This window comes from Microcaecilia unicolor, chromosome 3 (assembly GCF_901765095.1).
Source record: "Microcaecilia unicolor chromosome 3, aMicUni1.1, whole genome shotgun sequence".
Taxonomy (NCBI): domain Eukaryota; kingdom Metazoa; phylum Chordata; class Amphibia; order Gymnophiona; family Siphonopidae; genus Microcaecilia; species Microcaecilia unicolor.
The window spans coordinates 435,564,887-435,580,421 of NC_044033.1; the positions used below are offsets into that span (position 1 = coordinate 435,564,887).

General features: G+C 42.6%; 1 protein-coding gene across 3 annotated transcripts in view; it reads right to left on the reverse strand.

Moving 5' to 3' along the window:
• TAF1B (TATA-box binding protein associated factor, RNA polymerase I subunit B) overlaps window positions 1–15,535 on the reverse strand; it is a 385,284-nt gene that overhangs the window by 355,055 nt on the left and 14,694 nt on the right. Inside the window, exon 1 of one of the 3 annotated variants that reach the window (XM_030198881.1) lies at window positions 1,532–1,568. The exons of the other annotated variants lie outside the window; for them this stretch is intronic. Coding sequence (XP_030054741.1) covers window positions 1,532–1,534 — 3 coding nt within the window. The 5' untranslated portion in view covers window positions 1,535–1,568. Of the gene's footprint in view, window positions 1–1,531; window positions 1,569–15,535 lie in introns of those variants that run through there. 3 annotated transcript variants of the gene reach the window in all.

A 15,535-nucleotide genomic window follows, 5' to 3' on the forward strand; every position in this document is an offset into this window, starting at 1 on the left:
GCACAAAGGTTACACACCTCTGTTCACTAAAAACAGACTTTTCACTATTTATTTATTTATTTGGATTTATTTACCATCTTTTTGAAGGAATTCACTCAAGGCAATGTAAAGTCAGAATAGATCAAACATGAGCAACAGGCAATTACAGAAGTAAAAATATTCAAACAACAATAAAAAGTATGGCATAGTATACTACTTACAAATAAACAATCTGCACCGAAAGTGTAGTTATAACAAAGAAACTATCAAACACATCACTCCAATATAGTGTCACACTGGGGATTCAGATCTGAAAGATAAAATATTTTAAATTTTAAAAAACAGCCTCAGTGTAACAGGGAGCCTGACTTTTATGCTCCACTGTAGATATTACCATCACAGGCTTCCACCACCTTCCGAGAAAAAAACACAGATAAAAACTCCCAGAATATTTCAAAAATTGTAAAGAAGTGGGAGAAAGTCTGTGTTTAAAAAACAGAAGGGAGGGTAACACAATTTAACACAATACAGATCCAAATACCCACAACACTAAATCTCACTATGAATATAAATCACCCAAATAGACACTAATTAGCAATCCCTCACTAGACTAAAATCCTCATACAAAAAGAGAAGCCTTCCTGCAAGTAAAGAAAACTCAAAATAGAGCAAAAACTCTTATAACATTACTAGAATTGCGACTTCCATCCTTACTAATAAATGGATTCTAATTCTAACAAAAAGTAAACTTTACTTAGCTCAGAACATCCAAATTGTCCTGACAGAGGTACAGCCTCATAAGAATGTCACAGTCTGTGGGGTTTCTCCAAAATTAAAGTGTCCAATTTATATTATCCTTCTGGCAAAAATGTCCAATTTCCTTGTTTCTCGACAGTAGGAAATCCTTCTGTTTCGCTGTCTTCTTCAGGAGAAATACATAGCAGTGCATAAAAACTGCTTTACAAGTTATCCATAGCAAACAATGTGCTCAAAATGGCTAACGTTTGTATGAGACGCCTTCCGAGGAGTATACTACTTACAATGGCAACACAATATGTAATAGAACATTTTAATTTATAGTGAAGGGTAAAGCAAAGATGAAACATACAGATAGGTAAGAAGAGTTGGAAAGTAAGGTGATTAATTCAAAGAAAGTTGCACATGAGGTCAGAGATGGTTTAATTAAGCCCATGTCTCCCTTCAGCATGTCTATATAAATTTGGACTTATTTGCAAATCAGCAAGATCCAACTATCTGCTCATCTCTCTCAATTGCAGGTATCACAAAAACAGTCTAATATAGTTACCTTCCCAAAGTGTACTGTGAGAAAAAATCCCTACATCAAATGGAATTTAAAATAATTTACTGGTAATTGCAAAACGTAAAAAAGAATTTTTAACAAACAGTTCTTACATAAGGAAATGAAGCTGCTTACTTGTAAAGTGAGTTCCATACAGACAGCAGAAGAAATCAGTCATACAAATGGGATGACATCATTTAATGGCACCAAAATGGAAGAGTTCTGTAGAGCTCAGAAAATGGAAAAACTCACCATGTGCAGACATTTGAGCAGGCCATCTCAGTTAAGCACACTGCATGGCTTCAACTCTATAGAGAAGGGAAGGAATGTGTGGCTGATTTACCTTGTTGTCTGGGAATCCTTTTTTTTTTTTTTTTTTACCGATAAGCAACTTTATTTTCCACACTGACAAGTAAGATGAAATCAGTCACAACTTAGAAACATACAAACATGACGGCAGATAAGTGCCACATAGACCATCCAGTCGTCTCATCCACGGCAACCACTATCTCATCCTTTCCCTAAGAGATCCCATGTGCCTGACCCACGCTTTCTTAAATTCAGACACAGTCCTCGTCTCCACCACCTCCACCGGGAAGTGATTCCATGCAAACACCACCCTTTCCATGAAAAAGCATTTCCTTATATTACTCCTGATCCTATAACCTCTTAACTTCATCCTATGCTCTCTCATTCCAGAGTTTTTCTTCATTTGAAAGAGGCTCACCTCCTATACATTAATGCCACAGAGGTATTTAAACGTCTCTATCATATCCCCTCTCTCCCGTCTTTCTTCCAAAGTATACATATTGAGAGCTTTAAGTCTGTCCCCATACACTTTATGAAAGAGACCACGGACTAATTTTGTAGCCACCCTCTGGACCGACTCCATCCTATTTGTATCTTTTCGTAGGTGTGGTCTCCAGAATTGAACACCATATTCTAGATGGGCCTCTCCAGAGACTTATACAAGGGCACTATCGCCTCCTTTTTCTTGCTGGCTATTCCTCTCCCCATGCACCCAAGCAGCCATCAGGCTTTGATCGTTGCCTTTTCTGCCTGTTTAATCACCTTGAGATCATCAGATGAAATCACCCCCAAGTCTCGCTCTTCTTTCATACACAGAAGTACTTCATCCCCTATGGATTTTCCTTGGATTTTTGCAAACTAAGTGTATGACCCTGCATTTGTTTTAGCATTAAATCTGAGTTGCCAATTGCTGGACCATTCAAGCTTCACCAGATCCCTCTGCATTCTATCCACACCCTCTGGAGTGTCTTCCCTATTACAAAGTTTGGTATCGTCTGCAAAGAGACAAACCTTACCAGACAGTCCTTCCGCAATATCACTCACAAAGATGTTTAAAAGAGCCAACTAGAAGATCGATCCCTGAAGTACACCACTGATAACATCCTTTTCCTTGAAGCAATCTACATTTACCACTACCCTCTGTCTCCTTCTATTTAACCAGTTTTTAACTCCGTCACTTTAGTACCCATACCAAGGGTATTCAGTTTATTTATCAGTCGCCTGTGCAGAACCATGTAAAAGGCTTTGCTAAATTCAAGTACATCACATCTAGTGCCCCTCCCATAGCCAACTGTTTGGTCACCCTGTCACAGAAATCAATCAGATGTCTGACAAAACCCATCTCTAGTGAAACCTTGCTGTCTCAGGACCTGCAGTCCATTCGATTCTAGAAACCTCACAATCCTCCACTTTAGAAGCATATCCATTAGTTTACTCATCACCAAGGTCAGACTACCAGGTCTGTAATTCCCAACCTCCTCCTTACTTCCACTCTTGTGCAGAGAGACCAAATTTGCACTTCCCCAGTACTCGGGGACCACTCCAGACTGTAAGGAAGCATTGAAGAGGTCAGACCTTCTCTGAATTCGTTGAGCACCCTCAGATATATCCCATCAGTCCCCATCACTTTGTCTATTTTTAGTTTAGCTAGCTCCTGACTAACACAGTCTTCTGAGAATCGGTCCTGGTCTACTGAACATCCATGCCCATTAGCATTTGTTTTCTGCAGTCCTACCCCCCCAGCCTTTCATCCATGAACACAGAACAGAAATAATTGTTAAGCAGTTCAGCTTTATCCTTATCAGATTCTACATACTCCTCCCCTAGAGCCTCACTATGCAATTTTGGCACTTCCTTCTATCACTTATATATCTAAAAAATGTCTTGTCCCCCAGTTTTACTGTACTGGCTCTGTTTTCTTCCATTTCTATCTTTGCTTTCTTGACAGCTTTTTGCCTGTCTTCCTCTTTCTGTGTCATCTGATAAGAGAAAAAAAGGTTAGCCTTCATAAGTTACCTTTTCTGCTACAACATTTGATAATCAAAGTAGATGTCTTTTCCTCTTACTTTTACATACTTTTCTAACATGAAGGTTTGTTGCCTTTAAAAGAGTTCCTTTCAGTTTTGCCCACTGCTGTTCTGCTTCCTTCAGCTGTTCCTATCCAATTAACTCTTCGTTGAGATATTCCCCCATCTTGGCAAAGTTAGTTCTTTTGAAGTCTAGAACCTTCTATCTTGAATAAGCCCTCTCCTCGTGTGTCTTAATATTGAACCACACCATCCAGTGATCACTAGATGCCAAATGATCACCCACCATACCATCTGAAACACTCTCCCTGTTTGTAAGTACCAGGTCCTGAATAGCTTCTTTCCACATGGGTTCCATTACCAACTGTTAGAAAAATTCTTCCTGTAAGAATCCCCTTGCTTCTAGACAACCCCAGAGCAGGGACACCTCAATCGACACCTATCAGTAGTACTTCCCCTTTCCTAGCTATCTTGTGAATGTAACATAGTATCATAGGAAATGACGGCAGATAAAGACCTGTACGATCCCATCCAGGAAGGCTTGTATATCACACCAATGTAAATACTTTTTCCATTCCTTCTTTCAAGATTAGTCCACAATGCTTCTTCCTTACCCCATATGTCGTGCAATTCTGTCACTTTAATATTATGCCTAACATATAATGCCACTCCTCCACCCTTTTTTTCCTACCCTGTCTTTCCTTAATAGATTATAGCCAGGTATATCTCAGTCATAGTTCTCCATGACCACCACTAAATCCAAGTTGGCTTCTACCATTACCACAGCTAGATCTAGAAATCTGTATCCTATACTATGGGAATTGGTATACAAAGCTCTCCAGACATTGCTCTTTTTTCCAATTTCTATAAAAGTATTAGATATATCTTACATACCTGAGCGATGTTAATGACTTTGGGGCTTTACTCACCCATCCCCAGCGAATCTAGTTTAAAATCCTCTTTAGTACATTAGCCAGTTTGTTATGGAACACACTTCATCCTTCTTTGATAGATGGATGCCAACTCTGCTCAGTAAGTCTTGGAAAAGCATCCCTTGGTCAAGGAAAGACCTTACATTGGCACCAACTATGCAGCCACACACTCAGCTCCAGGATGCGAGCTTCCCTAATTCAGCCTTTACCCTCAACAGGATCGCTGAGAACACCGCCAGTGCACCTAACTGCTTCACCCTCTGTCCCAGAGCCATGAGTCAAATAAAATAAACATTCCACATCACACAGATAGCAACATGGAATTATTATGGATAGAAATTCCATGTGTTTAGGGAAGGAGTATTCTTGTAGAGCTGTACTACCGTCTGCCAGGACAGAACTAACAGACGGATAAAGAAAGGTTTAAAGAGATTAGAAAGCTAGCAAATTGGGCAACGCTATAATAATGGGTGATTTCAAGTAACCCGATAACTGACTGGATAAATGGTTTCATCGGGAGTGCCAGGGAGATAGCATTTCTAGATGTAATAAATGACTGCATCTTGGAGCAACTGGTCCAGGAGCCAACAAGAGGGGGAGCCATTTTGGATCTGGTCCTTGGTAGTGTGCAGGGCATAGTGTGAGAGATGGTAGTGTTACATAACATAAGAACATAAGAGTAGCCATACTGGGTCAGACCAATGGTCCATCTAGCCCAGTATCCTGTTTTCCAAACAGTGGCCAAGCCAGGTCACAAGTACCTGGCAGAATCGTGGTAATACTCCATACTACAAATCCCAGGGTAAGCAGTTGCTTCCCATGTCTGTCTCAATAGCAGACTATAGACTTTTCCTCCAGGAATTTGTCCAAACCTTTTTTTTAAACCCAGATACACTAACCATTTTCTCTTATTGTACTGTCATTTTTACTTCTCCTATGTTAGCCACATTGTGCCTGCATGTGTGGGAAAATGTGGGGTAGAAATGTACTATAAATAAATAAAATAAATAATCATTGTTGCCACATCCTCCGGCAAAGAGTTCCAGAACTTAACTATTCGTTGAGTGAAAAAATGTCCTATTTGTTTTAAAAATATTTCTATGTTACTTCCTCGAGTGTCCCCTAGTCTTTCTACTTTTGGAATGAGTAAAAAAAAAAAAAAATTTGATTTACTTCTACTCGTTCTACACCACTCAGGATTTTGTAGACCTCAATCACATCTCCCCTCATCTGTCTCTTTTCCAAGCTAAAGAGACCTAACCTCTTTAGCCTTTCCTCATATGAGAGGAGTTCCACCTCCTTTATCATTTTGATCACTCTTCTTTGAATCTTTTCTAATCCCACTATATCTTTATAAGACACGGTGACCAGAACACAACGCTGTACTCAAGGTGCGGAAGCACCATGGAGCGATACAAAGGCATTATAGTATTTTCGGTCTTATTCATCATTCTTTTCCTAATAATTCCTAGCATTCCGTTTGCTTTTTTGGCCACCGCTGCACACTGAGCAGAAGATTTCAGCGTATTATCTACAATGACCCCCAAATCGTTTTCTTGAGTGCTAACCCCCAAGGTGGTCCCTAGCATCAGGTAACTATGATTAGAACAGAAATCGCTGGACATGGAGAGGAGAGCAGGAGAGAGAAGAGAATTGCTGAACATGGATGGATGGATGGATGGATGGAGGGGAGGGAAGACAGGAAGGAGATGCGCATGGATGGAGGGGAGGGAAGACAGGAAGGAGATGCGCATGGATGGAGGGAAGGAAAGACAGGAAATAGATGCACGGATGGAGGAAAAGGGAGAGAGGAGAAATGCTGGACATGGATGGAGGGGAGGGAAGACAGAAGAAGTAGATGCACAAGGATGGAGGAGAGTGAGAAGAAATGGTGGATATGGATGGAGGGAAAACTGCTGAATTTAAGGGCTGGATTGAAACACTTTGAGAGCAGATGCTGAAACTAGAGGAAGGATAGGGACAGATGGTAGACAGGACGCATAAGGACACAGGAGAATGGAGGACATGGTGAGTGAAAAAATATCAAATGGAAAGAAGACACTGCATAAAACAGAAGACATTGGGACTAAAGCGAATAGAAAAACTAAATGCTCAGACAACAAAGGTAGAAAAGGAAAAAATTAATTCTTAGCTGATAATTTTCTTTCCATTAGTCCCAACAGATCAATTCAGAGACTTGTGGTTGTGTCCCTCTACCAGCAGGTGGAGATAGAGAGAACCTCCGAGGTTTGCTATATGTGGACCAGTGCAGCCAAGTAAACCTCAGTATGAACGATACCAAAGCAGTGGAATGGAAACAATAGAAAACTCTCCTGACACTGTCAGACCAAATGTCCAACATACTTCCACCACTTCCAAATTTATTTGTTTTTATTATTTAATCAAATGAAGGGACATTCAGAACAACGAAACCCAAAAAAACTAACCAACAAAACCACAGACAGTATATCCAGGGGGGGGGGGGGTTCTCGATTGATCTGTTGGGACTAATGGAAAGAAAATTATCAGGTAAGAATTAATTTTTCCTTCCATAGTGTCCCACAGATCAATCCAGAGACTTGTGGGATGTACCCAAGCAGTCCTCAAGTAGAGCGGGGGACACCCCCAACCCAGCAGAAATCACAGACGAGCCAAACACCGAATCCTTCCGAGCTGCCACATCCACCCGATAATGATGAGTGAACATATGGACCGAAGCCCATGTAGCGGCTCTGCAGATATCTTCCAGAGAAACCAAATGGGACTCTGCATAGGAAGCCTGAGCTCGCGTAGAATGAGCACGAATTTGCACAGGGTCTTGCTTGCCCAATGCCACGTAGGCCGAAGTGATGGCCTCCCACACCAAATGGGCTATGGTGGCCTTGGAAGCCATATGACCCTTCTTACTGCCTCCAAAAAGGACGAAGAGATGGTCAGAAAGACGAAATTCATTTGTCACCTCCAAATATTTGAGAAGAGCCCGTCATGTTGAGGCAGCGAAGAGCCCAGAATGCTCGGGGTAATCTTCCCGGAGAAAAGTCTGCCCCAAATGGAAACGAGAAACCACCGAAAAAACGAAGGAACTGTCCTAATCGATACCCCCCTGCCTCTGTAAAACGCAGGAAGGGGTCTCTGCAACAAAGAGCCTGCAAAATCGCCTTCAAGGTAAGATCCTTAACCGTAATCCCCAATAAGTTTTCGAAAGGAAGACACTGAAGTGCTTTGAGAACTAGATTAAGGTTCCAGGATGGCAGAACTGGCACGTGCGGAGGATGCAACCGATTTAGGCCCCTCAAAAAATGAACCACATCCGGGTGGGAGGCGATCGACGCCCCCTGAAGCCGGCCTCTAAAGCATGCCAGAGCTACCACCTGCACCTTAAGAGAACTCAACGAGAGTGATTTCTGTACACCCTCCTGAAGAAACACAAGGATAACCGGATACCAAAGCCGCTGACAATCCCAAACTCGCACACCACAAACTGAAGGTACGCCACATTCTAGCATAAGCTTTCGAAGTGGATCTTTTCCGAGCCTGAAGCATCGTAGCGATACCCTTTCCTTCTCAACTTCGCCCTTTCAAAGGCCAGACCGTTAGACCAAAGGGGGAAGGATCCTCATCATGACTGGTCCCTGAAGCAAGAGACCGTCCTGCACCTGGAGCAGACGATCGAACAGGAGCCTGACCATATCCACGAACCAGGGACGTCTGGGCCAATCCGGGGTTTCAAATCTCTTCTCAACCTCTATGTTATCGAAGTCTGTCAATGAGGCTGTCTCTTCCTATAATACTATTCTCTCCTCTGCTCTGGATACTCTCACTCCTCGTTCTGTAAAATGTACCAAACCCCAGCCTTGGCTGACCTTTAGAATCCGCTACCTATGCTCCTGTGCCCGCTCTGCCGAACGCCTTTGGCTGAAATCCCGTGCCCATGCTGACTTCATACATTTCAAATTCTTGCTGACCTCCTTCCAGTCTGCTCTTTTACTTGCCAAACAGGACTATTACATCCAGTTGACTAATTCTCTTGGCTCAAACCCTCAATGTCTCTCTGCCACACTGAACGCTCTCCTCAAGTGCCTTCACCTCCAACTCCCCCTTCACTTTCTCCCCAGACTCTGGCTGAGTACTTTCATGATAAGGTTCACAAGATTAAACTTGAATTCTCAACCAGGTAACTCCACCTCTCCTTCCCTTAGTTCATTCTCTCAACTCTCCAACCCCTGCCTCCTTTTCTGAAATCACCGAAGAGGAAACTACATATTTTCTTTCCTCCTTGAAAATACCTGTTCCTCTGATCCTATTCCCACCCATCTACTTAACACTATCGCTCCTACTGTCATCCCTTTATCTATCATATCCTCAATCTTTCACTTTCCACTGTGACTGTTCCTGATGCCTTCAAACATGCCGTAGTCACACCATACCTTAAAAAAAAAAAAAAAAACTTCATTGGACCCTGCCTGTCCTTCCAACTATGGCCCCATCTCCCTCCTCCCTTTCCTATCCAAGATACTTGAACGTGCTGTTCACCGCTATTGCCTTGACTTTCTTTCATCTCAAGCTATTCTTGATCCACTTCAATCTGGCTTTTACCCCTTTCATTCAACTGAAACAGAGCTTGCTAAAGTCTCCAATGACTTGTTCCTGGCCAGATCCAAAGGTCTCTATTCTATCCTCATCCTTCTCGATCTATCTGCTGCTTTTGACACTGTTGATCACAGCCTACTCCTTGATATGCTGTCCTCACTTGGATTTCAGGGCTCTGTTCTTTCCTGGTTTTCTTCTTATCTTTCCCAGCGTACCTTTAGTGTATACTCTAATGGATCCTCCTCTACTTCTATCCCCTGAGTTGGTGTACCTCAGGGATCTGTCCTGGGACCTCTTCTTTTCTCCATCTATACTTCTTCCCTTGGTACTCTGATTTCATCCCATGGTTTTCTCAGTATCATCTTTAAGCTGAAGACTCCCAGATCTACCTCTCCACACCAGAAATCTCAGCCGAAATCCAGGCCAAAGTATCAGCCTGCCTGTCTGACATTGCTGCCTGGATGTCTCAGCGCCATCTGAAACTAAACATGACCAAGATCAAGCTTCTTATCTTTCCCCCTAAACCAACCTCTCCTCTTCCTCCATTCTCTATTTCTGTGGATAACACTCTCATCATTCCTGTCTCATCATCTTGTAACCTTGGGGTCATCTTAGACTCCTCCCTCTCCTTCTCTGCACATATTCAGCAGACTGCTAAAACCTGTCGTTTCTTTCTCTATAATATCACCAAAAAAAATTTTTGTTTATTTATATTTTAAATCAAATTAAACAGATTGTTACATTTGAACAGGCAATGCAGACAAAAACAGTATTTTTATGAGAGACATTATTTCCTCCCATAAAGGTAAAATTATCAAAAAAAAGGGAAGAAACATTTTACTCTTCTTTAGACCACAACATAAGGGGGGGAGGTCTACCAATTAAAGAAGACTAAATTTTATAAGCAATTAAACAGTGGTAATATGCATAGCATGCAACCTATCTTATATTAATTTCCTAATTTCTTCAATGGGTCAACGGTTAGCCAATTTCTTCATATTTATAAATACTTTTAACTGCTCTGGTTGGTGGAAAATATATTTTAAGCCCAGATACTTTACAACACATTTACAGGGGTAATTAAGGTAAAGGAGGCCCCTATAGATGTAACTTTTGTTCTCAATACTAAAAACAGCTTCCTCCTTTCTTGAGTTTGCTTAGTTATATAAGGGTATATCCATACTCTTTTACCCCTAAACAATGTCTGCATTTTTTTGAAATATAACCGTAACACAGCATCTAAATCTTGCTGAAAAATAAAAGACGCAATTAGTGTTGATCTTTCAGAGTTTACGCTTAAAGTTGTTTCTAATATCTCGGTAATATTCAAAGAATCATCTTGATTTTCCTTTGGAATATCTTGTAGAGAAGTTACAGGTGATTTTTTTTTGAGGGAATATAATATACTTTATTCAATGGTGGAATAGATTCCGGGGAAAAGTTTAATACTTCCTGCAAATATAGTTTAAAGGCATCCAAAGGGTTAATCCCCATTTCTTTCGGGAAATTCAAGAGTCTCAGATTAAGTCTCCGATTGAAATTTTCTACTTGTTCTAGTCTACGTTGTGTAGACAAATTGTCTTTTACCAGTGATATGGAGATTTCATTTAATTTGTTAACATCTTGCTTAAGACCATCCAATTGTTCCTTTGTTTCTTGCTGTGTTATAGTAAAAGTCTGGGATAAAGTTGCCACAGTACTTACTAAGTCTTTAAACTCCTTTGCCGAATTGGCCACCGTTAGCCCCACTCTCTGGAGAGCACTCCAAATGCTTTCCAGGGTCACTGCCGATTTCCCCCCGTGTCGGAGCATGATGTTCAACCCCCGACATCGGGCTTCCCTCAGAAAACGCCGCTCCTGCTCCTCGAACCGGGACCTCTGCATCGACCTCTTCCGGGTCACGCTGGTCACGCCAGGAAGGGCGTTCTTCGGGAATCGGCGGTGGTTGAAGTTCCGGAGGGGAGAGTGTAACCTCAAGCCCCAAGTCTCCTAGGGAGTCTTCACCCACGGAGACAGCAGGGCCCCTTTCGGGTTCTAAGGTAGGTAGCTTCATGGCGTATCTCACGATAGTCTGTTGGACAGGAGAGGGCATCCTAGTAGCCGAGGCTGCTACTTTGACTGTCCCCTTACGTTTAGTATGGGGCATCTTGTTTAAGGAAAAATCGCTGGATTCTGCAGACTAACAAAGAGCTCCGATGCTAGCATTCAGCATGCCGCCATCTTTGGACACATCCCCAATATCATCAAAATTCACCCTTTCCTTTCTGAGCACACTACCAGAACCCTCATCCACACTCTTATCACCTCTCGCTCAGACTATTGCAACTTGCTTCTCACAGGTCTCCCACTTAGCCATCTCTCTCCTCTTCAATCTGTTCAAACTTCTGCTGCATGACTAATATTCCGCCAGTGTCGTTATGCTCATATTAGCCCTCTCCTCAAGTCACTTCACTGGCTTCCTATCCATTTCCGCATACAGTTCAAACTCCTCTTATTGACTTATAAGTGCATTCACTCTGCAGCTCCTCAATACCTCTCCACTCTCATCTCTCTCTACACTCCTCCCCAGGAACTGGGTAAATCTCTCTTATCTGTACCCTTCTCCTCCACCGCTAACTCCAGACTCCATTCCTTTTATCTTGCTGCACCATATGCCTGGAATAGACTTCCAGAGCCGGTATGTCAAGCTCCATCTCTGGCCATTTTCAAATCTAAGCTAAAAGCCCACCTTTTTGACGCTGCTTTTAACTCCTAACCCTTATTCACTTGTTCAGAACCCTTATTTTATCATCCTCACTTTAATATTCCCTTATCTTTTGTTTGTCCTGTTTGTCTGTCCCTCTAATCACAAAACTGATGGAAAACAGAGTGACCTCGCAACTCAACGAATATATTCAGAAATTCTCCATCCTGCACGAATCGCAGTTGGGCTTTCGTTCGGCCCATATCACTGAAATGGTTTTTCTTACCTTAATATCCAAATTCAAACAAGAAATAGCAATTGGAAACCATATCCTTCTCCTACAATTTGACTTATCCAGCACTTTTGACATGGTTGATCATACTATCCTAACTAAACTTCTGGACAAACTTGGGATCGGTGGCAATATAATCAACTGGATAAAAAGCCTTATTACCACAAGATCTTACCAAGTCAAAGGAATTACAAAAACATATTTTCCCCATGGTCATCTGAATGCGGGGTACCGCAGGGATCTCCGCTTTCCCCGATACTCTTCAACCTCATGAGGATTCCCCTAGCCAAGTTACTAGCCAAACATGGCCTTAATCCCTTCATCTATGCTGACGACGTGACTATATTTATCCCCTTTAAATCCAATCAGGGCCGTGCCTAGGGTCTCTGGCGCCCCCCTACAGACTATCAGTTGGCGCGCCCCCCTCCCCCCCCCCCCCCCCCCGCGTGAAAATGAACGCTCACCACTTGCCACACTGACAGGAATTGTCAGCAATATTCTTAGAAACAAATTGCTATACATTGCAAAATAAGATAGCAGATGTAAATTCTCAAAGTGGACATATTCCAAACACTAAAATGAAAATAAAATGATTTTTTTCTACCTTTGTTGTCTGGTGACTTTCGTTTTCTGATCATGCTGGCGCAGTATCTGATTCTGCTGCTATCTGTCCTCTTAACTCCGTTTCCAGAGCTTCCTTTCCATTTATTTCTTTACTTTCCTCCTTTCTTCTTTATTTCTTGCTCTATATCCCCTGCCCCCTCCATTCATCCCTATCCAGCAATTCCCCTCTCTCCCTAAGCCCTGCAATCCATATCCATCCATGCCCATCTGTCCCCTCCATTCATCTCTATCCAGCAATTCCCCTCTCTCCCTGAGCCCTGCAATCCATATCCATCCATGCCCATCTGTCCCCTGCCCCCTCCATTCATCTCTATCCAGCAATTCCCCTCTCTCCCTGAGCCCTGCAATCCATATCCATCCATGCCCATCTGTCCCCTGCCCCCTCCATTCATCCCTATCCAGCAATTCCCCTCTCTCCCTGAGCCCTGCAATTCATATCCATCCATGCCCATCTGTCCCCTGCCCCCTCCATTCATCCCTATCCAGCAATTCCCCTCTCTCCCATCCATGCTCCTCTCTCCCCTCCCATCCATGCTCCTCTCTCCCACTCCCATGTCCCAACTGCCCGCCCTCTTCCCCCCCCCCCCAAGATCCCTTTCCCTTTTTTTTCTTTTAAATTTACCTCCGTCCGGCAGCGCAACGTCAGTGAAGGAGGCGGCGCTCCCGACGTCTCTAGCCAGCCTTCCCTTCGCTCAGTGTCCCGCCTTCTTCTGACGTCATTTCCTTGCCGTCAGAAGAAGGCGGAACACTGAGCGAAGGGAAGGCTGGCTAGAGACATCGGAAGCGCCGCCTCCTTCACTGATGCTGCGCTGCCGGACGGATGTAAATTTAAAAGGAAAAAAAAAGAAAAGAGATATTGGGGGGGGGGGGAAGAGGGCGGGCAGTTGGGACATGGGAGCGGGAGGGCTTGGTAAGCACGGTGCGGCGGCGCCCCCCTGCCGTGCTTACCTCGCTTACTGTGTCGGCACAGCCCTGAATCCAATCTACCTGAAATCTCCGATAAAATAAATATAGGCATGACCACCCCAACCTCTTGGGCTAACGCTTTCAAGATGAAATTAAACAAAGAGAAAACATAGTGTCTAGTCCTTTCATCTCAATACTCTCCACTTCTCCCGACTACTCTTAGCACGCCAGACGTTAAACTCTCCATATCTGACAACCTAAAAATACTTAGAGTAACGATTGATAACCATTTATCATTCGAAGACCATGCTACATTCATCACAAAAAAAATGTTTAATATGATGTGGATTTTGAAACGAGTGAAATCATACCTTCCCCTGAACACCTTTCGGAATCTAATACAATCCACAGTACTCACGCATGCAGACTACTGCAACAGTGTTTTCTTAGGATGTAAGACCCTAATCCTGAAGAAACTTCAGACTATCCAAAACATGGCAGCCAGACTTAACTTTGGCAAGTCAAGATTCGATAGTGCAACACCTCTACGAGATAAGTTTCATTGGCTCCCCGTCAGAGAAAGAATAAATTTTAAAGTCCACACTCTGATTCATAAGATCATAAATGGAGAATCCCCTAACTACATGAATAACCTCATCGACCTACCAACCAGAAATAGATCATCGTCTTTTCGTACTTACCTCAATTTACACATTCCCAACTGCAAAGGTATTAAATACTAGACCTCCTATGCATCCAGTTTCTCCTTTTTGGGCAGCCAGTTTGGAACGCTCTGCCAAGATCCATCCGAACAATCAACGACCATCTACCATTCAGAAAAATGTTGAAGACCTATCTCTTCAAGAAAGCTTACCCTAATGACCCAACTTAACTTTTTAAGCCCACCCACATGATTCCTGCCCCGACGATTATTATACCTTTGACCATGTCTCACAATCTCCTTATGCTCATTCCTCAATCTCTTCCTCTCCATCCTTCCTACACCTTACCCCTCCCAATCTCTTCTCCTTTTGCTCAGCCTATCTTTGTTTACCTCTCCATGCTCAATTTACATATCCTCAAAACCCTACTACTACTACGTTTACTACAACTTGTAACATTTTCCTTCAAGACTTTGTAATTCTATTTACTATGTAAGCCACATTGAACCTGCTATGTGTGGGAAAGCGCAGGCCACAAATGTAATTAATTAATTAGATTGCAAGCTCTGTAGAGCAGGGACTGTCTCTTCATGTTCAAGTGTACAGCGCTGTGTATGTCTAGTAGCGCTATAGAAATGATAAGTAGTAGTAGTTATTAAAGTATAAAAAGGAACAATATGCTGTGCAACTACTGTGTATAAATTACAAATAGAAAACAATAATAACAGTGAGCAGCTATAAATAGCCCTCCTCACTACCACCATCTACCCTTCCCCAACCCCAGCAATATCTGATTTCTACCCCAAGGAATCCTAATCCACCATGTTAAAATGTCCAGGGGTACAAAATACAACCCATTCTGTATGCCCTAGAGGGGAGAAATACGCCCTATAAAGCACTGTCTAGCTCTCCTGTCTTCAATAATCCTTCCTTCAATAGAAGATGTTTTCTTGGAAGATGTGCTGTTAGCACAATTTATTTATTAGGATTTATTTACCACCTTTCAGAAGGAATTCACTCAGGGAGGCAACAACGTACAGCATCTCCCATGCAAATTTTGCTAGTTGTGGCCAGCATGTTTGCTTGTTTTTCCAAAACATCAAAATATCGTAGTCTGCATCACTCAAACATAAATAACAGTCCAGTTCATTAACAGGCTTCACAGTAGAAAATGACATAGGGACAAAGTTTGTCCCCATCCTTCTGGACTCTGTCCCCATCCAGTCCCCAT